This window comes from Haematobia irritans, chromosome 2 (assembly GCF_050003625.1).
Source record: "Haematobia irritans isolate KBUSLIRL chromosome 2, ASM5000362v1, whole genome shotgun sequence".
In the NCBI taxonomy this organism is placed as follows: domain Eukaryota; kingdom Metazoa; phylum Arthropoda; class Insecta; order Diptera; family Muscidae; genus Haematobia; species Haematobia irritans.
This window is the reverse complement of record NC_134398.1, coordinates 28,330,873-28,354,898: the sequence shown is the minus strand read 5'-3', so window position 1 is coordinate 28,354,898 and position 24,026 is coordinate 28,330,873. Positions and strand designations below refer to the sequence as shown.

The window sequence follows — 24,026 nt, the reverse complement described above, 5'->3', positions numbered from 1 at the left end:
ATTAGAGAAACGATATCTTCGCCCAAGAGAAATAAACAAAGCGTACTTCAAGGCGGTATAGTGTTCCCTTCCTTTTTAACGTTTACGAGACAGGAGCTGCTCTTCCACCATCAGATGTCACTTGATAACCTATGACTGATGATAGTTCCAAATTCAGGTAGAGACATCAAGGAGAAGAGTAAAGACTACCTTCCTGCATTTAGAGATTTCTTTATCAGCAAGAATTTCAAATTTTCTGCTCCTAAATAGACGGCAACAATTTTCACATCGTGGATCAAAGAAGTGAACCTGGAGCTTGATATCCACTTTCGTGAAACGAACATTCCCATATACAAGACCACAAGGTCTTGGCTGTGACGTTTGATAACCTGGCCCTCATTGGTAGACACGCTGAAGCTGTTGCTAATAACTTTGGGAGTAGAATCAAGATCCTAAGGGAATCAGCTGATACCACTTGGGGGAAATATAAAGAGACCTTCAAATTCAAAAGTCGTACGAGTCAATTGGGCTGGGCGTCCCCTTTACGATTATGTGGTCCCCGTTTAGACTCCCAGCATAAGCGATACCCAAATGGAGAAATCTCCAGACTGTACAGAATACTGTATAGCGAATTGCCACTGGGTGTCACTCTTAAGACAGTGGAACAGCATCTGCAGCATGAGTCCAAAATGCTCTCCGTGAGGCTACACTGCGACCTCCATACCCAACAGCACTTGATAAAGTGCATGGAGGTACACAACCCGAACTATGCCACGACGATGCTGCAATGGGAGGAAGGATAACCTTGTCCTCATTGGTAAACACGCTGATGCTGTTGCTAATAACTTTGGGAGTAGAATCAAGATCATAAGGGAATTAGCTGGTACCACTTGGGGGAAATATAAAGAGAGGCTGGCACCTGGAGACCAGCGTTGCCAGAATTGTTTCACCAAAAACCGCTAGATTTGCCCAAAAAAATAGCTAAAAAAGCTAAAAAATAGCTAGAAAAAAGGCTAATTTTTTTTTGTATCAAAAGTCACATTTTTGATTGAAATTTAACAAACTTAAAGGCTTTATTTCACTTACAATGCATATTATTTTCATTTTAGTTCCACTTCTGTGAGACTGTAACAATATCTAAGGCATATTAGCTCTGTTTGCGTATTCGATACATTTTTTACTGGAAGTCCTTCGTTTTGTGGGAGCTACCTTCCCAACACCTCTATTTTATTTACTTGTTATTTTAAATTTGTCATTTTTTTAAATAAAATTTTAGTTTGGATTTGAAATTGTGAAAAATTCGAAATACATTACTTTTATTTAAATTGTAGAAAATACTATCAAATTGCCTATCAAAGTGCTTTAAAAACGTGCTAACGCCAACTTAAATTTCCAAATTCAGACTCGACTTCAAGTAGAAATTATTGTATATATACGTTTTTAAAATAAAGTGTTGAAAAACATCTTCTATTTTTGAACGCTATTTTGGTTTGTGGTTAAGATGCAAAAACTCCTCACATTTAAAGACTATTTCATTAATTCTTCCTTCTTTCATGAAAACATACCCATTTTTAAGTTGAATCGCTTAATTATAAGGACAAAACGACTTTATCGTCTTTTGGACAAGGAAAACATAAAAGAAATTCACAAATGCTATTATAACCAAAATTCGCGTTCGTATTTTAAGGAGATGACAATATTTTTCTTTGCACAAAGCTATTCACATCTACTATTTTAATTTAGTAATATCGTAATAACTTTAGAATATTATAATAACATAAAAAGGATAAACGAGTCAAATGATAATATTCCCAATAATTTACTGACAGTTTATCTAACAAATTTGTATGGTAATAGTAGATTTAAAGTTTACGATAACTTTTATGTATATAATGAAAAAACTTTACAACAAGGTGTATTTGCTACAAAAATGCCCGCATAATGGCTGGACTCATTATTAATGTTTCAACTGTGCTTTGAAATATGTGGAAACCCTTATACTTGCAGCAAGGCTTAGATAAAAACGACGATTTATCCATATTTCAATAGAAACATGTCGAAAATAAAAAAAGCCAAAAATAGCTAAAAGGGTCATGAAAAAAAGCCAGAAAAAAAGCTAAAAGCTAAATGTATTTTTTTCCCGCTAAACGCCTTCAAAAAAAGCCAAATCTAGCGGGAAAAAAGCTAAATTGGCAACGCTGCTGGAGACACCAGATCAGTGCGATCTCAGCTACGTTCTGGCATCTCCAGATAACTCTCATATATCAACTCAGCAATTTAATATGACTTCCCGTACTATGGATATTCTCCTCACATCAAGAGATATCACTTAGTGTGTCTTGAGAACCCAACAGACCGAACATCTACATAAATCTTGACCATTCCTGGCCCGAACTTGATGTTGACGCTTAAAATCTCAAGTGTCTTAAACGTGTCTACTGCACAAAAATAGCTCGCAAAGTTCAACAATGACAATGTTGCTAGCGACACCGAGACACTGGTACCAAGGGAGACTAGATCGGTGCTAGATCTCAGCTAGGTTCTGGCATCTCCAGGTAACTCTCGTATATCAACTCAGCAATTTAATATGAATTCCCGGACTATGACTATTCTCCTCACATCAAGAGATATCACTTCGCGTGTCTTGAGAACCCAACAGACCGAACATCTACATAAATCATGACCATTCCTGGCCCGAACTTGATGTTGCTGCTTAAAATCTCAAGTGTCTTAAACGTGTCTACTGCACAAAAATAGCTCGCGAAGTTCAACAATGACAATGTTGGTCTTGAAGACATGCTTCGAGGCGGACAATCTGCAGAATTCGACGATGATCATCTGAGGGCAATATTAAAAGAAGATATTCGCCAAGAATCCGAAAAAATTAACATCCTTGCAATGACAAACTCCCACCACCTGCAATAATTTGTTTGTACTCAAAAATGTGAAAAAAATATCTATACTTTTTTGGGTGTCATCTACGAAATTTTATTATAACCCAAATTTTTGGCCCATTTTATATACTCCATCATAAACAGCGTTAGAGCTCTTGGCTATAAAAAAGTTACGCTTAATTAAAAATTCACTCAAACCAAACTTTCAAAGTCACTTTTATAGTCAACCACCTCCCCGGAAAATTCGGAGCACAAATTCATTACAAAGGAGAAGAGTCTTATCTTTAAAAAAGCGTTAAGTGAGACAGCAAACCAAACATATCTGAGCAGGATATGTGGCAATATAGTAGCTTAAGTGAATAGTTAGTAGGCTACGCTTTTGTCCAAAGTCCATCCCTCCAAAGTCAATAAGACAAATGCTGCCACTACGGATGCCACAGTTGGTAGAATTCAACCAAAAATGGTAGACTTTTTACTGTTTGGTAGGTTGGTAAATACTTGATGGTGTGATAGATTTTGCAATATATTCCTCTCCAATTAAGAGGTACCTTTTTTATAGAAATAAAATTTTGACATAATTTTCTATAGAAATAAAATTTTGACAAAATTGTCTATAGAAATAAAACTTTGACAAAATTTTCTATAGAAATAAAATTTTGACAAAATTTTCTATAGAAATAAAAGTTTGACATAATTTTCTATAGAAATAAAATTTTGACAAAGTTTCTATAGAAATAAAATGTTGACAAAATTTTTTATAGAAATAAAATTTTGACAAAATTTTTTATAGAAATAACATTTTGACAAAATTTTCTATAGAAATAAAATTTTGACAAAATTTTCTATAGAAATAAAATTTTGACAAAATTTTCTATAGAAATAAAATGTTGACAAAATTTTCTATAGAAATAAAATGTTGACAAAATTTTCTATAGAAATAACATTTTGACAAAATTTTCTATAGAAATAAAATTTTGACAAAATTTTCTATAGAAATAAAATTTTGACAAACATTTCTAATAAAAAATAAAGTTTTCTATAGAAATAAAATTTTGTTTATATTTTCTATAGAAATAAAATTTTGACAAATTTTTTTTTATAGATAAAATTTTGAAAAATTTTTTTATAGAAATAAAATTTTCATAAAATTTACTATAGAAATAAAATTTTGACAAAATTTTCTATAGAAATAAAATTTTGACAAAATTTTCTATAGAAATAAAATTTTGACAAAATTTTCTATAGAAATAAAAATTTGACAAAATTTTCTATAGAAATAAAATTTTGACAAAATTTTCTATAGAAATAAAATTTTGATAACATTTTCTATAGAAATAAAATTTTGACAAAATTTTCTATAGAAATAAAATTTTGACAAATTTTTCTATAGAAATAAAATTTTGACAAAATTTTCTATAGAAATAAAATTTTGAAAATTTTTTTTTATAGAAATAAAATTTTTCATTCGTTTTGTTTGTTGTTGTTTTTTTTTTTATTTCAGCTTAAAACCATACATTGACTAAACTACAAGTGTAGCTTAACCAACAGAGGAAAAGAAAGTTTGTCAAATTTATTTGGGCAAAGCCCTATTGACTGCAAGATGGTTGGATGGACGCACGTTTCGGAATTACCACATTCCTCATCAGCATCCTCTACTTGCAGCAAAACTATCAACCAATTATCAGAATAAATTCAGGCAGTTCATTAAACCCAACAATAAACCACACTTGAACCCTTTGACAAAATTTTCTATAGAAATAAAATTTTGAAAAATTTTTTTTATAGAAATAAAATTTTGACAAAATTTTCTATAGAAATAAAATTTTGACAAAATTTTCTATAGAAATAAAATTTTGATAAAATATTCTATAGAAATAAAATTTTGACAAAATTTTCTGATAAAATATTCTATAGAAATAAAATTTTGACAAACATTTCCAAAAAAAAAAAATAATGTCAACGTTTTCTATAGAAATAACATTTTAACAATTTTTTTTTATAAAAATAAAATGTTGACAAATTTCTTTATAGAAATAAAATTTTCATAAAGTTTACTATAGAAATAAACTTTTGAAACAATTTTCTATAGAAATAAAATTTTTACAAATTTTTTTTATAGAAATAGAATTTTGATAAAATTTTCTATAGAAATACAATTTTCAAAAAATTTTAAAAGTCCCATATTAAATCTATGGATAATAATCTGGAAAGACTTACCAAAATACTCGTGTAGAACAAATAGAGATATGAGATATAAAGCTAAACTGAATAATTCGGCAAGCACCATTAGCCTGAAAAGAAGAAAAATCAAAAACAATTTTCAATTTAGTATTCATTCTGAGATTCAGCAAATTCGTGCTTGTTGTATTTTCTTACCTATGCCACGTCCTCACTGTCAAAGCCACCATAATCAATTCGGTCATGATTAATGCAGTAAAACTAATAGCCACAATGTGAATGAATTCATCTTCGAATAATATCAAGGCTCCATACATAATCACACCACCCTGATATATACTTATCAGCACCCAAATAAAGAAGGTTTTGTAACTTAAACTTCGTCCTTTTGAAAGATCCTTATAGAGTTCAGGGTATGTAACTGCTGTGGTCGATGTTATATCTTGATCGAGGACCAATGAGAATACCGGAAACATGGTGTAAAGTGTGGAATAGCCCACCATAAGGAAACCTTGATATAAAGCAACTGAACTCAAGTAGAATACGGCCGAGAAGACTGCCTGTAATGTGGTGATAATCAAGCCACGATGTATGACAAATTGGGAGAGGGCAGCAGAGCGTTTATATGAACGACGACCATGGACCAATAGCAGTTTGGCGATGTGAGAGAATTGAGGCAAACTGAAATCTCCGGCCAAGGAAGCTTGTCGTCCCTCTCGTCCTTCTATGCCCACCCCAGCATCGGCTTGTTGTATCATGCTGACATCATTGCCACCATCGCCAATAGCACATGTGCGTTTTCCTGTATGTTTTTGTATTAATTGCACTACCTGAGCTTTTTGAGTGGGACTGCAACGACAGCAGACCACTGCAGGACATGCAGTGGCCAATTCTAAGAATTCCACGCGATAGTATTGTAGACAAACTTCCAAAGACTCGCCGGAAATTACTAGAGCATGACCTTGTTTACGACGAAATTGATTTAGTTCCAAGTGAGCATCGATACGAGTCTTAACGGGTCTTAAAACATGGAGCCCCTGATTACGACCAATCAATTGGGAAGACTTGGCAATGCAGCAAGCCGTCTCCAATTTATCACCCGTCAACATCCACACACGAACTCCAGCATTTCTTAGTAGTTCCAAAGTAGGTCTAACGCCTTCCTGAAGACGATCTTCAACACCTTTTGAAAAGAAATCCAAGAAGTAAATCTAAAAGTGGACAAAAGAGTGACTGATTCTCACTTACCTGTTAGGCATAGTAATTCCATTTCCCTTTCTAGGGATTCTACAACTGCAGCCACTTTTGCCGCTCTGTCTATTTTACTACTTCCTGCCGCATTGATACGTGTCTCAAAGTCGTTGTATTGTTCTTCGGTCAAAACCTTTTTAGCCACTACCAGAGTACGCAAACCTTCTCGGGCCATATTGCCAGACTCCTCACTTAACCAATCATTGTACTGTACTATCGTCTGCATTACAACATCAGCTCCTTTCAGATAGAAGGTAATTTCCCCAGTTTGGGAATCCTTGACAATAATTCCCATACGTTTGCTCTCACTAGTGAAAGGGAAAATTTGTAGAATTTGGAAATGTAAAAGCGAGTCATCATCCACATTATATTGATCGCTGGATCGATTATTGGTTTTAAGTTGTAGAGTCATAGAAGTGATGTCTCTAGCTATCAGGGTAAGACCCACTTGCTCTGTCCATTTGACCAAAGCTATTTCGTCTGGGGATGAAGCCTGGTATTGATGTTCATTTGCTTGGGCAACATCCATATTTATCACAGATTTTGTAGGCGAAGCCGAACCTCCACCTGAGGTAAAGGTAGACGAGGTGGAAACCGAACGGTTGTCATCTTCATCTGTAACTGGTGTTACATTATGACACAAGGCCAAAGCCTTTACAGCTTCCCATTCACGCCAACCCTCAGGGCGTCTCATACGATTTGTATAAATTGTAGTCTTAGCATTGTTTTCAGTTGCTGACTGCGAGCGAAATATTGTTGGAGCCAGAGAGCTTATTATTTCCGATACATGATGGAAAGTATCACTGTCATGTGAAACTATACCCAAATGGATTTTCTTAAAGACCATTTCGTTTTGTGTTAAAGTTCCAGTCTTATCGGTCAGAACATATGATATTCTTCCCAATTCCTCGGGTATTGTAGTAGAGCGCACCACGGTTCCTTGAATTTCGGGATCATTTTGCATTTGCCAGGAGTAGAAAGCTTTGCCCATATCCAAATTGACTCTTAAACTAATGGGTATAATATAGGAGAAGAGCAGAACGAATCGGAACATGTAACGATACCAAGGGCCACTAAAACCCTTTAGCATCATCATGACCAATGAAAGACCCAAAACGGCACAAAAAAGGACCTAAGTGATCAAAGATATGCAATTAGTATAATGTCTTGGTTCTTAATACTGCTCATACTGCTTACCTTTGTCAAACCATTTATTTCCATATCCAGGAGACCCACTTTGGATCTGGGTTGAGAATTGTTCATAACACTTCTCGTTTCACAGCCTGTATAAATAACAATGCCCGTTGCCGTTCCAGCAGCCACCACGGTATTTGCCCATAAAGTATTCTCAACATTTAGACCAGTATCCTCACTACCATCGGTCATTGAAAAGTTTCCAATAAATGAATGGATATCATTTTGAGGTTTTTCAATATACACACTGGCATCAATGTTGAATAGATCCGAATCTTTGTTGAGTTTTTGTGTCGAGGGGACCGCCAAACGTAATTTCCAATCAGTTTCACCTGGCCAACGAAGGGAAATAATTTTTGTTACTTTTATTTGAACATATTCAAAGTTTTCCCAACTTACCATCCAATTGATCGGTTCGCACAAACACAGAGCCACTTCGATCACTGGTTCGCAGTAAAACCAAATCTGCCGGCACACGCTCATTTTTCTCCACTATAATCATGTCACCCACTTTCAGTTTAGATGATGGGACCATCTCATAGCCCCTATCGGAAATTATTAAACGTTTATATTTCTGTGAGTTGACCTCGCGATCTCTTTGATGGCGTCTATAATCATCAATCGCCTCACGACATATTGTCACCGTCAACACAAATCCCAAGGGTCCCCAATAGGTATAGGGATAACCAATTCGTATATCCGGTATAAATTGAGACAATGCCATAAGCAGGAAATATAAATTCAAAAAGAATCTAAATTGTTCGAAAAGTACAAGGGGCAGGAAGGATATGAAATTGTACTTTTGATTACGAATTTCATTCGGTGGGAATTTCTCAGTTGTTGCCCTTCCCAGATGGACAGTACGGGCACGTAATTCGCGTGGTGCAAACCATTTTCGCCAGCAACTGTAAGGAGAAAATAATGAAAAATATTTAGTAAATATATTTGTTTAAGAAAATTTTTAATTAAAAAAATTCAAAATGTATTCTTGCTGAAGCTAAGTTGCTTGCTACATATTGTGTCTGCTTCTGTGGAAAGGAGGGTAACAATTTATTTGGGGGATAACATGTAATTTCAAAAAATTTTCTATAGAAATAAAATTTTGACAAAATTTTCTATAGAAATAAAATTTTGACAAAATTTTCTATAGAAATAAAATTTTGACAAAATTTTCTATAGAAATAAAATATTGACAAAATTTTCTATAGAAATAAAATTTTGACAAAATTTTCTATAGAAAAAAAAATTGATAAAATTTTCTACATAAATAAAATTTTGACAACATTTTTTATAGAAATAAAATGTCGACAAAATTTTCTATAGAAATAAAATTTTGACAAAATTTCCTATAGAAATAAAATTGACAAAATTTTCTATAGAAATAAAATTTTGACAAAATCTTCTATAGAAAATAGAAACAAAATTTAGACTAAAATTTTTATAGCAATAAAATTTTGACAAATTTTCTATAGAAATAAAATTTTGACAAAATTTTCTATAGAAATAAAATTTTGACAAAATTTTCTATAGAAATAAAATTTTGACAAAATTTTCTATAGAAATAAAATTTTGAAAAAATTTTCTGAAGAAATAAAATTTTGACAAATTTTCTATAAAAATAAAATTTTGATAAAAATTTTCTATAGAAATAAAATTTTAACAAAATTTTCTATAGAAATAAAATTTTGACAAAATTTTTAATAGAAATAAAATTATGAAAAAATTTTCTGAAGAAATTGACCAAATTTTCTATAGAAATAAAATTTTGACAAAATTTTCTATAGAAATAAAATTTTGACAAAATTTTCTAACGAAATAAAAAAAATTTAAGACATAAGATTTTTTCAGGTCTTAAAGATACAATGCGCATTTAAGGGTTAATACTCAAACAACAGAGGAATCTGAAGATGTGTAAGTTTATATGGAAGCTATACAAAATTGATTTATACAGAGTCCCTATTCAATATAAAGGTGCCTGCTAACAACAAAAGCAAATCAATTGAAAATAACTAAATGATAGTCTTAAAATGTTATTGCTGAACCAATGCCAAAATTACAACTCCTTTAGATATTGATTGTGAAGGACATTAAATACCATATATTTTGCAAAAACAAATATGTGTAAATTGATTCAATTGTTGAACGGAAGTTTCCAGTTGTTTTCTTTGCACATAGGCACATACAAAACTGATGTCTACATACATGGATAATTCTAAGAAGAAGCTTGTGTGAAACACCTACCTACCACAAATGGATATAAAAGAAAAACAAATGTCTAATATTTATCTTGAATATAGCCTTGAATATGTGGGCTGCAATTATGAGTGAAGAATATGTGGGAAGAAAGAGTAAATAAGGATACATGCCTATAAAAAAATATGCGCAGCACACTACAAAAATGGAGAAATCAAAGCATAATTTGTTTATACAAATGGCGATGTGTAAAATCCCAATGTCAATTGAATAAGAAAGATTTTGCTAAAATTTTATTTCTATAGAAAATTTTCTCAAAATTTTATTTCTATAGAAAATTTGGTCAAAATTTTATTTCTATAGAAAATTTTGTTAAAATTTTATTTCTATAGAAAATTTTGTCAAAATTTTATTTCTATAGAAAATTTTGTCAAAATTTTATTTCATTTCATTTCATTTTATTTAACAATACAGCAAGCCTTCGTGGCCAATAAATCGTATTGTTCTTAAAAAATACATTAATAGTAATTGTAAAGTTATCAATCCTAATCATTAATACTTAAATTACCCTACTATGCCTACCACTCCACCATCCTCACTTTGGCCAAAGTCACATAGAAAACTAATACTAATAAAGGTAAACTAACACCTACCATTGGTAAATAACAGTCAACATTAAATATATTCATTCAAACTAGTCAGTAGCAAGTTCCTAAATTTATTCTCAGGAAGCCCAAAATCCCTTACTGCTACGGGAAGATTGTTCCAAACCCTAGCAGTAGTAACAATAAACCCCCTCTCGAAAAGGGAACAATTTATTCGTGTTATAATTATCTGCGGATTTCTGACCGATCTGGAAAAAACAAATCCCTGAAGAAGTTCATGTAACAACCCATTTCTTTTCATCCTATGGAAAAACATTAATCTCCGCGACAAAACGTAAGGCTCAAATGAAGAACCAAGAAAATCAATTACCTTATCTGTCACGTGTTCAAAAATACGCAACCCAAAAACATAACGCACTACCCTGTTCAGAATCAGAGCAATCTTTGACCTATTATATTGAAACGTACAAGATACCACCTCGATACAATAGTTAATCTGAGACATCAGCAAAGCATGGGCCACTATACGCTAGACACGCTCAGTCAAGTATATACCACAATTGTATAATTTCCTTAGTCCCAAAGTCACTCTCGCTGAGAGGGAAGATATATGTTGTCCAAAATCCAAATTCGCATCAATTGTAATACCCAAGCATTTGACCGTCTGAACAAACTGAATAACCTCACCACAAATTCTGATCTGCGGATAGGTCACATTGCGATACCCCGCCTGAAACATAATCGCCATCGTCTTACCTGCATTAATAACCAACCTATTGTCAACCATCCAGGAATAAACAATATCAAGAGCAGAATTCATGCGCCTCTCCAAACTATCCAGACCTTCCATCCCACCTGTAAATACAATTTGAATGTCATCCGCATACATATATACTCTAACAAAATTAGGTTCCAAGCATCCAACAAAATCATTCAGGAACATGATAAACAGGAGCGGCCCAAGTACAGAACCTTGGGGTACTCCACAACTCAAGAATGCAGTACCCGAACTCCGCCCATTCAACTCCACGAACTGCGATCTTCCATGCAAGTATGACAGAATCAGTCTACACGCAACTCCTGAAAATCCATAGTTCGCCCTAAGCTTGTTAATTAATAATGTATGATTTAGACGATCAAAAGCCTTAGACAGGTCAAGCGACACCATAGCACAGTTCTCCCCTCGATTAAGACTACATCTCACATGTTCAGTCAAACACAAAAGCAAAGCCGTCGTACTATAACCCCTCCTATATGCATACTGATTACTATTCAATAAATTCCTAGATGTGATATACCCCACTATCTGACACTTAAGAATATGCTCCATAACTTTAGAAAGAGCAGGAAGTATACTTATAGGACATTCATAAGAGTTACCCTTTTTCGGAACCAGCACAACACGAGCAAATTTCCAACCCACCGGGTAAATAGACGTGGTTATGATCATATTGAAAAGATTAAGAATGTATACAGAAATATATGGAAATATTATTTTCAAAAATCTAATAGAAAATTTTGTCAAAATTTTATTTCTATAGAAAATTTTGTCAAAATTTTATTTCTATAGAAAATTTTGTCAAAATTTTATTTCTATAGAAAATGTTGTCAAAATTTTATTTCTATAGAAAATTTTGTCAAAATTTTATTTCTATAGAAAATTTTGTCAAAATTTTATTTCTATAGAAAATTTTGTCAAAATTTTATTTCTATAGAAAATTTTGTCAAAATTTTATTTCTATAGAAAATTTTGTCAAAATTTTATTTCTATAGAAAATTTTGTCAAAATTTTATTTCTATAGAAAATTTTGTCAAAATTTTATTTCTATAGAAAATGTTGTCAAAATTTTATTTCTATAGAAAATTTTGTCAAAATTTTATTTCTATAGAAAATTTTGTCAAAATTTTATTTCTATAGAAAATTTTGTCAAAATTTTATTTCTATAGAAAATTTTGTCAAAATTTTATTTCTATAGAAAATTTTGTCAAAATTTTATTTCTATAGAAAATTTTGTCAAAATTTTATTTCTATAGAAAATTTTGTCAAAATTTTATTTCTATAGAAAATTTTGTCAAAATTTTATTTCTATAGAAGATTTTGTCAAAATTTTATTTCCATTTGTTTTGTTTTGTTATTGTTGGTTTTGTTCTTTAAGCATTGTTGTTGTTTTTTATTTCAGCTTAAAACCATACATTGACTAAACTACAATGTATGGTTTTAAGCTGAAATAAAAAACAACAACAATGCTTAAAGAACAAAACCAACAATAACAAAACAAAACAAATGGAAAAAGAAGAGGAGGCACGCTCAAAATAAACCCAGCCATGTGAATTCAAATCGATGATTTGACAGTGGCATAGGAAAAGAGATATGTTTGTTTCGAATTTATTTCGGCATAAGCCTTTTTTCGGAGGGTTCAAGTGTGGTTTTTGTTGGGTTTAATAAACTGCCTGAATTTATTCTGATAATTGGTTGATAGTTTTGCTGCAAGTAGAGGATGCTGATGTGGAATGTGGTAATTCCGAAACGTGCGTCCATCCAACCATCTTGCAGTCTATAGGGCTTTGCCCAAATAAATTTGACAAACATTCTTTTCCTCTGTTGGTTAAGCTACTCTTGTAGTTTAGTCAATGTATGGTTTTAAGCTGAAATAAAAAACAACAACAAAATTTTATTTCTATAGAAGATTTTGTCAAAATTTTATTTCTATAGAAATTTTTGTCAAAATTTTATTTCTATAGAAAATTTTGTCAAAATTTTATTTCTATAGAAAATTTTGTCAAAATTTTATTTCTATAGAAAATTTTGTCAAAATTTTATTTCTATAGAAGATTTTGTCAAAATTTTATTTCTATAGAAGATTTTGTCAAAATTTTATTTCTAAGAAATTTTTGTCAAAATTTTATTTCTATAGAAATTTTTGTCAAAATTTCATTTCTATAGAAATTTTTGTCAAAATTTTATTTCTATAGAAATTTTTGTCAAAATTTTATTTCTATAGAAATTTTTGTCAAAATTTTATTTCTATAGAAAATTTTGTCAAAATTTTATTTCTATAGAAATTTTTGTCCAAATTTTTTTTCTATAGACATTTTTGTCAAAATTTTATTTCTATAGAAAATTTTGTCAAACTTTTATTTCTATAGAAATTTTTGTCAAAATTTTATTTCTATAGAAAATTTTGTCAAAATTTTATTTCTATAGAAAATTTTGTCAAAATTTTATTTCTATAGAAAATTTTGTCAAAATTGTATTTCTATAGAAAATTTTGTCAATATTTTATTTCTATAGAAAATTTTGTCAAAAATTTATTTCTATAGAAAATTTTGTCAAAATTTTATTTCTATAGAAAATTTTGTCAAAATTTTATTTCTATAGAAAATTTTGTCAAAATTTTATTTCTATAGAAAGTTTTGTCAAAATTTTATTTTTATAGAATTTTTTTTCAAAATTTTATTTCTATAGAAAATTTTGTCAAAATTTTATTTCTATAGAAAATTTTGTCAAAATTTTATTTCTATAGAAGATGAATGCGCCTCTTAGTCTGATAGATATAAGGTTTGTTCGCGTACTTTTCCAATAAAAAATATACATCAAAAACTAGCAAAAATATAAACGAAAGCCCGGATCTTCAGATCTCGATATCTTGAAAACTAGGCTTTTCCGACAAATTTTTACTTTACTTTTGAAAATCCCTTCTCTTACTCTCAAAAACAATTTTGTTTGTTTTTAACAACTTATGCTAAATTAATGGATTTAAGGAGGAAGTCTAGGAGGCTATATAATGAGGCAAGGAGGCATGGTACCGAGCAGCTATGGAATGAATACAAAGGCTGTCTGAAAAATTTTAAAAAGGAGGCAAGGAAGGCTAAAAGAATGGACTTTATCCGCGTGATAGAGCAACTTTCTAATATTAAGGATATGGCAAGACTACGTAAATTGTTGTCCAAGCAACCTAAGTTCAGTGGTAACTTGCAGAACAGCAATGGGAAATGGACTGAATCACCGGATGAGACTATAGACCTGTTATTGGAAACGCACTTCCCATAGTGTGAGATCAGAGATACAGCGGATATTCGTATTTCTATGGACCAGAGAGGAGCGGAGGTTATATTAGGTTTGGTGACAATGGAGAGCGTTAAATGGGCGATTCACAGTTTCGGCCCATATAAATCTCCAGGCTTGGACGGGGTATACCCATGTATGCTTCAGGAGTCTTTCGATATCTTGGGTGAATCTTATGTGGAGTTGATGAGAGCCTCATTGCGTCTTAGATATATACCAAGAGCTTGGCCGAAGGTTAAGGTAATCTTCATTCCTAAAGCGGGGAAGGTATCACATGGAACGGCGAAGGAGTTTAGACCATTAAGCTTATCACCCTTCTTGTTAAAGACGATGGAGAGGATACTGGATGATCATATAAGGAACCAGCTAGGCATGAAACTATCAATCTGTAGAATCTGCCCTGCACTCAGTGGTGCATCACATAGAAAGATCCATGACATATGGCGAATATACATTGGCGGCGTTTCTGGACATTGAAGGTGCTTTTAATTATACGAAAATTCGTTATAAAGTGGATCGAGGTGATGCTGATAAGCAGGCACATGGTGGTCGAGCTAGCGAACTCCACAAGGAGGGCTAGGACCACTAGAGGATTGCCACAGGGAGGGGTAATATCACCTTTGCTATGGCTACTGGTGGTGAACGAGGTATTGATTGGGCTGACCAGTAGGGGCATCAAGGTAAGGATAGGGGAAATTCCTGGACTCTATGTCGGATGTGCTGAGAGGGTCTTTGCAGTATCTTTCGGAGTGGACACTAGAATGCGGATTAGGGGTGAACCCTGAAAAGACGGAGCTGGTACTGTTCACCAGGAGGAGAAAGGTTGTCGGTTACAAGTCGCCTGAATTCCAGGGCACGAAGCTGACCCTCTCGAAATCAGCAATGTACCTGGAAGTTCTTTTGGATTCCAAACTAAACTGGATGGAGAATACTGCGGATCGCATAAAGAGGGCCTATGTGGCATTATACTCGTGCCAGAAATTGGTGGGGCAGAGATAGGGAATGAGGCCTTCTCTTTTTGGCTGGCTTTATACCGCGGTTGTAAGACCTGTGTCCACATATGGTTGTCATGTTTGGTGGACAATCGTGAACCACCAAAATTATATGTCGAGAATAAATAGGACTGCACTTATTTATATGACAGGCGCTATGAGGACCACAGCCACTGCCGCTTTGGAGGTACTGATCGGAGTTATCCCACTCGATTTATACGTAAAGACGGCAGAACTGACACTTCAGAGACTTAAGTGCTTGAACACGCTGGAGAGGACAGCCTACAGGTATACTGAGATTCTAGCCGGGCAGTATAGAGAGACGGACCATATGGCCACGGAGCATATTTATCATAACAAACCGACATACATTATACCAAGTATAGAGGAGTGGGAAGACAGGAGGATTACCCTCGGAACCCTAAACATGTATACGAACGGGTCAACGATGGAGGAAGGAACGGGCAGCGGAATCTATAGCAGTGAACTAGAAATAAGGGAGTCTTACACGCTGGATAGTGATTGCATTATTTTCCAGGCTGAGATTTCTGCGACAACAAGGGTTCCTGAGTCGCTGTTGATGAGGCCGTTATTCAGAAGCGATATCAGTGCAGTGCTGACATAAGGTCTAAGGTAGTCAGCCGCTGAGTTTCCGGACTCTGCCCCAGGGAAATCAACAATAATGATTGGTATGCAAAATTCAAGCGTGGTGAAATGAGCACGGAGGACGGTGTACGCAGTGGACGCCCGAAAGGGGTGGTTACCAACGAAAACATCAAAAAAATCCATAAAATGATTTTGAATGACCGTAAAATTAAGTTGATCGAGATAGCAGAGGCCTTAAAGATATCAAAGGAACGTGTGGTCATATCATTCATCAATATTTGGATATGCGGAAGCTCTGTGCAAAATGGATGCCGCGCGAGCTCACATTTGACCAAAAACAACAACGTGTTGATGATTCTGAGCGGTGTTTGCAGCTGTTAACTCGTAATACACCCGAGTTTTTCCGTCGATATGTGACAATGGATGAAACATGGCTCCATCACTACACTCCTGAGTCCAATCGACAGTCGGCTGAGTGGACAGCGACCGGTGAACCGTCTCCGAAGCGCGGAAAGACTCAAAAGTCCGCTGGCAAAGTAATGGCCCCTGGTTTTTGGGATGCGCATGGAATAATTTTTATCGATTATCTTGAGAAGGGAAAAACCATCAACAGTGACTATTATATGGCGTTATTGGAGCGTTTGAAGGTTGAAATCGCGGCAAAACGGCCCCATATGAAGAAGAAAAAAGTGTTGTTGCACCAAGACAACTCACCGTGCCACAAGTCATTGAGAACGATGGCAAAAATTCATTAATTGGGCTTCGAATTGCTTCCCCACCCACCGTATTCTCCAGATCTGGCCTCCAGCGACTTTTTTTTGTTCTCAGACCTCAAAAGGATGCTCGCAGGGAAAAAATTTGGCTGCAATAAAGAGGTGATCACCGAAACTGAGGACTATTTTGAGGCAAAACCGAAGGAGTACTACCAAAATGGTATCAAAAAATTGGAAGGTCGTTATAATCGTTGTATCGCTCTTGAAGGGAACTATGTTGAATAAAAACGAATTTTGACAAAAAAATGTGTTTTTCTTTGTTAGACCGGGGACTTATCAGCCAACCTGTTAGCAAATGAGTTCTGCCCGATTATAAGAGGATCACCAAAGATAGATAGAATTTCTATAGATCGTTTACTGCACAGAAAAAAATTTCAAGAAAATTTTTCCAATTAAAATCTTAATTGAGTTTTAAAAAATATTCAATTAAAAATTTAATTGATTCAGCAAAATTTTTAATTGAAATAAAAATCAATCACACTAATTAATAGTATCAATTAATTTTTTAATTAATAGTATCAATTAATTTTTTAATTGATACTATCATTTCTGTGATTGAAGACATTTCAATTAAAAAATTAATTGGATCAATTAATTTCGTGATTGATTCAGAAAAAAATTTTTTGGTGCGTGGTTTAACTTGATTACTTTTATTATTAATTTTATTACACAAAATTGATGTTGGTGCTTTTATTTCGAAACTTCATATTGCGTTGTCGAATCGGAGTCGACGGTGTTAATCCACTTTAACTAGATTTCTGAAATGTTAATTTATAACCACCGTGAGAAAAATGAAAAGTTACATCCAATGCGATAATTTGTTGGAGGTTGCGCAAAACAAATTGAGTTAGGAAGCTATGGTGTAGAACCCATAATAAATCGAAATCTTTGTTGTTCAATTAATTGACAAAAATATTTTCGATTCAAATTTCCAATTGTCTTTATGAAGGTCCTTGGAAAATATGTACTAATCACCAAAAAAAAAAAAATAACAACTGAAAAATTGAGAACAGGTGTTGTTTTTATTAGCAACCTTTATTACATTCTTCGGGAGTTAATCAGAAATTTACCGGCACATGCATGACATGTCAGCCAACAAAAAACAAAATCGATAATTTTGAATTATAAGGTGGTGGCATAGAAAAATACTAGCCACGTGCAATTAAACAGCAAAATTTATAATTTATGACCACATTTTGAGGTCAAAGGAAGTAAACAACAAAGACTACGTATGATTTTAAGACACAAATGGCCTTCTGGCACGCAAACGAGTCATGTTTCCATAACAATGCAATCCAAGATGTGAAATGTAAAAAAATATGTAGTGGCATTTAAATTTGTTATCAAATAATGTGAAAAAAATGGAAAATTAAAATAATATATGTTCATAGAATTGGAGCACATACACACAGGAGGCTCGCACTATTACAAAGCCAGCAGGCAATCAATCAATCAATTTAACCATTATTGCAACAAAAGAGGCTACATAACCGTTTTTGAACTGCCATTGCCTGCAGAAGAAAATGGGATCGAATCAGGTCGAAAGAATACATTGCTGAGTAGCAACATGGGAAAGGAGTACAAAAGAAGGGGAGGATATACACAAACAAGATGCCTCAAACATACACACACATTACCCCAATCACCATAGACATCACATCACAATTCTGATCTAAGACCCCTCTTCCGTAAGCAAGCTATTACTGGACGTGTTCCACAAACAACATTCACATTTTTTCATATTTAAAGATAAAAAAACTGAAACTTAATTCTAATTGTTGAAAGACTATGATGATTCACCTAAATAAATACCACCGCTTCCGTGGACGATTGTTGATGAGGGGAATATTTTCACGCACTATTGGAGTGGTTGAATTTTGGGATGAAACATCATCCAAATTCATTTTTGCCATGGCAAAACTTTCAATAATTTTCTCACACAATTTTCTTGTTTATGTCGTCTGGCTGCAGGTCGACGCGAAAATACCAATTTTTGCCTATGTAATGGACAAAGGAAAGTTTTTTTCTTTCGTTTTTTTTCACTACTTCGTTGTCTGGTTGATTTCACTCAAGACCATTCCAAAGATATTCGATTTTTAGTGAATATATACTTGAATCTGTGATATCTATGGAATCATTATGAATAATTGCATTTGCGTTTGTTGTTTTTCCTTAGTTTTTATTTGTTTATTTTGTAGATTTGCACAAAAACATTTGTTAATTCGAGATTTTCACAACAGCGAACGATATGAACGAACGAACGATATGAACGAACTGCTTTTGCCAGCAGTGATGCCAGATATAAGATATACAAAATTCCATGAAACTAAAATAATAACCGCAATTCTTAAAAAGCAAAAATATTGTATACAACAACGCAATGCATGGAAATATGACTTCGAAGTAAAAAAAGTACAATATTAAATACGCTTATTTACATTGTTAGTGTATAAATCAAGGTTATGTAGTAAATTGCTGTAGTTTTCTTTGAAAAATCCTAACAAAAACAAAAGATTTGCTACATCTGGCATCATCATATAGATACTTCTATGACATACAACTTTTTTGCGTTGTTGTGCTGGCAGCACTTTTTGTATTCTCTTTCGCTTCACAGCAATAACAGAGTTGTTAAAAGTAATGCCACACTGCCAAACATGTTGGTAAACAAATTGATATTAAGGTCGGTAACATACATTTCTTTCGTCGTTTTAGCTTGTTTTGAATTTCAAACGAATTTCATTTATTGTAAATGAAAATACTTAAAATACAAACATACCAATATTCAATATTTTCAAAATTGTATTATAGTAAAAATATATATCAATTGACGTTTTGAAATCTTCAAATTTAATTTGTGCTATATCATGTTGGCGAAGTCAACCATTAATTGTGGTCAAAATCTATGTAAAATTTTTGAAAAAGGAATCGAGATTTATTTTCCGCCACTCAAAGGCCGAGGCAATGTTTGTGTTTCAACGAGAAGGACTTGTAATGCTAGCCCTCTAATCTGCTTTTTATGCAATTTTTGCCTCCGGCGGCGGCGGCTTGACTGCTAAGCCGATATAAATATGTATATTCGGCGGCGGACAATTATCCACTATAAAATCAATTTGAAGCACAGAATGAAGCCGACCCATTTTTTTCGGCGGCGGCTGATATTAACATTTTGCCTCCGGCGGCAGCGGCTTGACGGCTAAGTGTGCAAATATAACCATAGCGATAGGCGGTAGGCGAAACATTTTTGCCGCAACGGCAAATACAATAAGCTCGACGGCGAATAATTCCCTTTTTCACGTTTCCTAGCGTTTTTGTTGTCAATACAGCACGCTTTGACAATATTAAACAATGAAGTTGAATAAAAACATACAATGGCTTGTTATTTGTTGAGTTATTTCAAGAAAAAATAATCTACACGTCTCCAGGCAACAGCGACACGCCGCTAGCCGTCACGGTATTCCGTCGCGGATTTTGGGCTTCCCATAAGAAATACACGTAAATAAGTGTTCGCCTACCGCCTATCGCTATGGTTATATTTACACACTAAGGCGATAAAAGTTCGGCGGCGGACATTTAACAGGTTGGCTGTTAAGTCCCCGGTATGACACATAGATGGCATCGCTAGTATTAAATGCATATTATTTTTATATGGTACCAACCTTCAAATGATTCGTGTCAAAATTTGACGTCTGTAAGTCAATTAGTTTGTGAGATAGACCGTCTTTTGTGAAGCAACTTTTGTTATTGTAAAAAAAATGGAAAAAAGTAATGTTTTGATAAAATACAGTTTTCTGAAGGGAAAAAATACGGTGGAAGCAAAAACTTGGCTTGATAATGGGACTCTGCCCCAGGGAAATCAACAATAATTGATTGGTATGCAAAAATTCAAGCGTGGTGAAATGAGCTCGGAGGACGATGAACGCAGTGGACGCCCGAAAGAGGTGGTTACCGACGAATACATCAAAAAAAATCCACAAAATGATTTTGAATGACCGTAAAATGAAGTTGATCGAGATAGCAGAGGCCTTAGAGATATCAAAGGAACGTGTTGGTCATATCATTCATCGATATTTTGATATACGGAAGCTCTGTACAAAATGGGTGCCGCGCGAGCTCACATTTGACCAAAAACAACAACGTGTTGATGATTGTGAGCGGTGTTTGCAGCTGTTAACTCGTAATACACTCGAGCTTTCCCGTCGATATGTGACAATGGATGAAACATGGCTCCATCACTACACTCCGGAGTCCAATCGACAGTCGGCTGAGTAGATAGCGACCGGTGAACCGTCTCCGAAGCGTGGAAAGACTCAAAAGTCCGCTGGCAAAGTAATGGCCTCTGTTTCTTGGGATGCGCATGGAATAATTAATGGCGTTATTGGAGCGTTTGAAGGTCGAAATCGCGGAAAAACGACCCCATATGAAGAAGAAAAAAGTGTTGTTCCACCAAGACAACGCACCGTGCCACAAGTCATTGAGAACGATGGCAAAAATTCCTGAATTGGGCTTCGAATTGCTTTCCCACCCACCGTATTCTCCAGATCTGCCCCCCAGCGACTTTTTCTTGTTCTCAGACTTCAAAAGGATGCTTGCAGGGAAAAAATTTGGCTGCAATGAAGAGGTGATCGCCGAAACTGAGGCCTATTTTGAGGCAAAACCGAAAGAGTACTACCAAAATGGTATCAAAAAATTGGAAGGTCGTTATAATCGTTGTATCGCTCTTGAAGGGAACTATGTTGAATAATAAAAACGAATTTTGACAAAAAAATGTGTTTTTCTTTGTTAGACCGGGGACTTATCAGCCAACCTGCTATCCATTGCAAAATCAAATTGAGGTTATCTTTTTTGGTTATGAGATTAGATTTACAACCAATCTTACAATAAAATTTACATTTCATTCAAATCTTTTGAGCAAGATTTTTGCGAAATTAAAATAGAAACCTAATATTGAATAATTGTGGATCGAAAGTTCAAATGTTCGGTGGCGCCCTCGACTGCCAAAAAAGGGTCGGCGGCGGATAAAATTAAAGACGCGACTCAGCAGCTTCATTCTCTGATTTGAAGTTATTCGAATGGTAATGATATTAGTTGTACAACCAATCTTAAATCAAATTTACATTTCAAATTTTCTGAGCTAAATTTGTGCAAAATTATTACAGCAGTTTAAAATTGATTGATTGTGGAGGAAAGGTTCAAAATTTTGGCAAAAAATACGACAATTATTAATAATTTTTTCTAATTTAAGCCGATATTTTTGATTAATTGGCAGCTAAATTTTAGTCGAGATGAGTCGAAATATACGACGGCGGCGTCGACCGGCAAAAAATGGTCGGCGGCGCAACTCCCCTATTTTATACAAAAAGCTTTCTTTCATATGTATTTCTGGCGAAAGAACTATTTGGGTTGTTCTATTTGGAAAGGCAATTCATGTCGTATATTCCTGTCGAGTAGGAGTCGAGCGTTTATAATATGTGTCAAGAATAAATGTAAAACCATTTTTAATATTACCCTTAGCGATGTTTATGTGCATTTCTTTTGGAAGACCAAAATCCGCAACGGAATATCGTGACGGCTAACGGTGTGTCGCCAAATTCAAATCTATTCTAATTCCTTGGTGGGAAAAATGGGATGGTTTTGCCATCGCTTATCAAATTTTTGAACTTGCCACTAGACATTGTTGTTGACTGGTCTCGTGGAAATTCGTCTTTCTTGAAATAACTCAACAAGTTTATAACGTCATTGTTTCATATTGAAAAACATTGACTGGGTAACAAGAAAAGAGTAGAAGTTTTTGCCGACAAGGTTGTTTATTTGTTCGTCCCGGAAAAATGTTTCGCTTTCCGCCTATTGCTATGGTTATATTTGCCACTCGTGCCAAAATTAATCTACCAAAATTTGGAGAAAATTCTTCCAAAAAATACCAAACAAAAATATCTTTTATAGAAAATTTGTCAAAATTTTATTTCTATCGAAAATTTTGTCAAAATTTTAATTTCTAAGAAATTTTGTAAAAATGTTATTTCTATAGAAAATTTTGTCAAACTTTTATTTCTATAGAAAATTTGGTCAAAATTTTATTTCTATAGAAAATGTTGTCAAAAATTTTATTTGTATAGAAATTGTTCCAAAAATTTATTTCTATAGAAAATTTTGTCAAACTTTTATTTCTATAGAAAATTTTGTCAAACTTTTATTTCTATAGAAAATTATGTCAAACTTGTATGTGTATAGAAAATTTTGCCAAAAATTTTATTTCTATAGAAAATGTTTGTAGAAGAATATTTTGCAACATCTACCAAAACAGAAAAATTCTACCAAACAGTAAACAAATCTACCATTTTTCGTAGAATTCTACTAACTAAAATGATGTAAAATTTTTTTGTGGGTTTTAAAAATTTTGTTTTATTTTTGAGTCAATGAAAGTGATTTGGCCATACAGATGTATAAACAATGTGGCAATGTTATAAAGTGCTGCCAAGTATAATGAATGGAAATCCGTTATGGACGTCAGGACCAAAATATACACAATACAATCATTTTCAATTCAAATCTATAAAAAGTAGATCAAGGTTATTATACCACCATAAGCTCCTTCACAAATCGGACATATACTTAATTAAGTAAATTCGCAATAGTAAATGAGTAACATTTAAATAAAAACATACACGAATACAAAAAACCAAAGTTAAAGTGAACATAAATGCTTAATTGAATGATGCATCGAACATCTTGGATCTGCAATAAAAAAATTGGAGAAGCAATAATAAAAATATTTACAATAATTAAGGCTGCGTTCAATACAATTCAAACATATTAAATCATTGAAATGGGGACCAGTTGTGGCATATGATGTGGCGAGAAGAAAAATACGACAAAAAAACTATAACAACCCAAAATCCCCCCAATGAGCCACAACAGACATGTACTTATCGTTGCTTACTGTGTGTATTCAATTTGAATATGTACCTACTATATGAGGGCATGTTTGGTACCATGTTTTCTATGTTTTTGTTTTTTTATTTCTTGGTTGTCAAGTTTGCCAAGAGCGGGTGGAAGTGGCGGATTTGTTTAGTTAAGGGGGTTTATGCTGATAATGATGACGGCATTAGATGTTAAAGGTATCTTTGTTTTCTCCTCTATATGGCCGGCTTGCTGTGCAGTGGCGTATATTAGAGGCGCAATGGCAATGTTTGCATATCAATGAACGTGTTAATTTCGTTGTATTGTTTACCTAGTTTTTTTCTTGCTGCTGTTGTTGTTGTTGATATTTCACGATGTCTGACGTTGTTTATATGTGA

The 24,026-nt window shown here is 33.7% G+C and overlaps 1 protein-coding gene across 2 annotated transcripts in view; it reads right to left on the bottom strand.

Moving 5' to 3' along the window:
- The window catches only part of LOC142223816 (putative phospholipid-transporting ATPase IIB), a 120,946-nt gene that overhangs the window by 3,016 nt on the left and 93,904 nt on the right, over positions 1 to 24,026 (bottom strand). The window contains exons 1-6 of one of the 2 annotated variants that reach the window (XM_075293662.1): positions 18,532 to 19,002; positions 7,896 to 8,401; positions 7,500 to 7,828; positions 6,300 to 7,434; positions 5,250 to 6,234; positions 5,091 to 5,164 (exon numbers count right to left, since the gene is read on the bottom strand). In XM_075293662.1, coding sequence (XP_075149777.1) covers positions 5,091 to 5,164; positions 5,250 to 6,234; positions 6,300 to 7,434; positions 7,500 to 7,828; positions 7,896 to 8,401; positions 18,532 to 18,644 — 3,142 coding nt within the window. In that variant the 5' untranslated portion in view covers positions 18,645 to 19,002. Of the gene's footprint in view, positions 1 to 5,090; positions 5,165 to 5,249; positions 6,235 to 6,299; positions 7,435 to 7,499; positions 7,829 to 7,895; positions 8,402 to 18,531; positions 19,003 to 24,026 lie in introns of those variants that run through there. The other variant, XM_075293661.1, reaches the window with a different exon arrangement.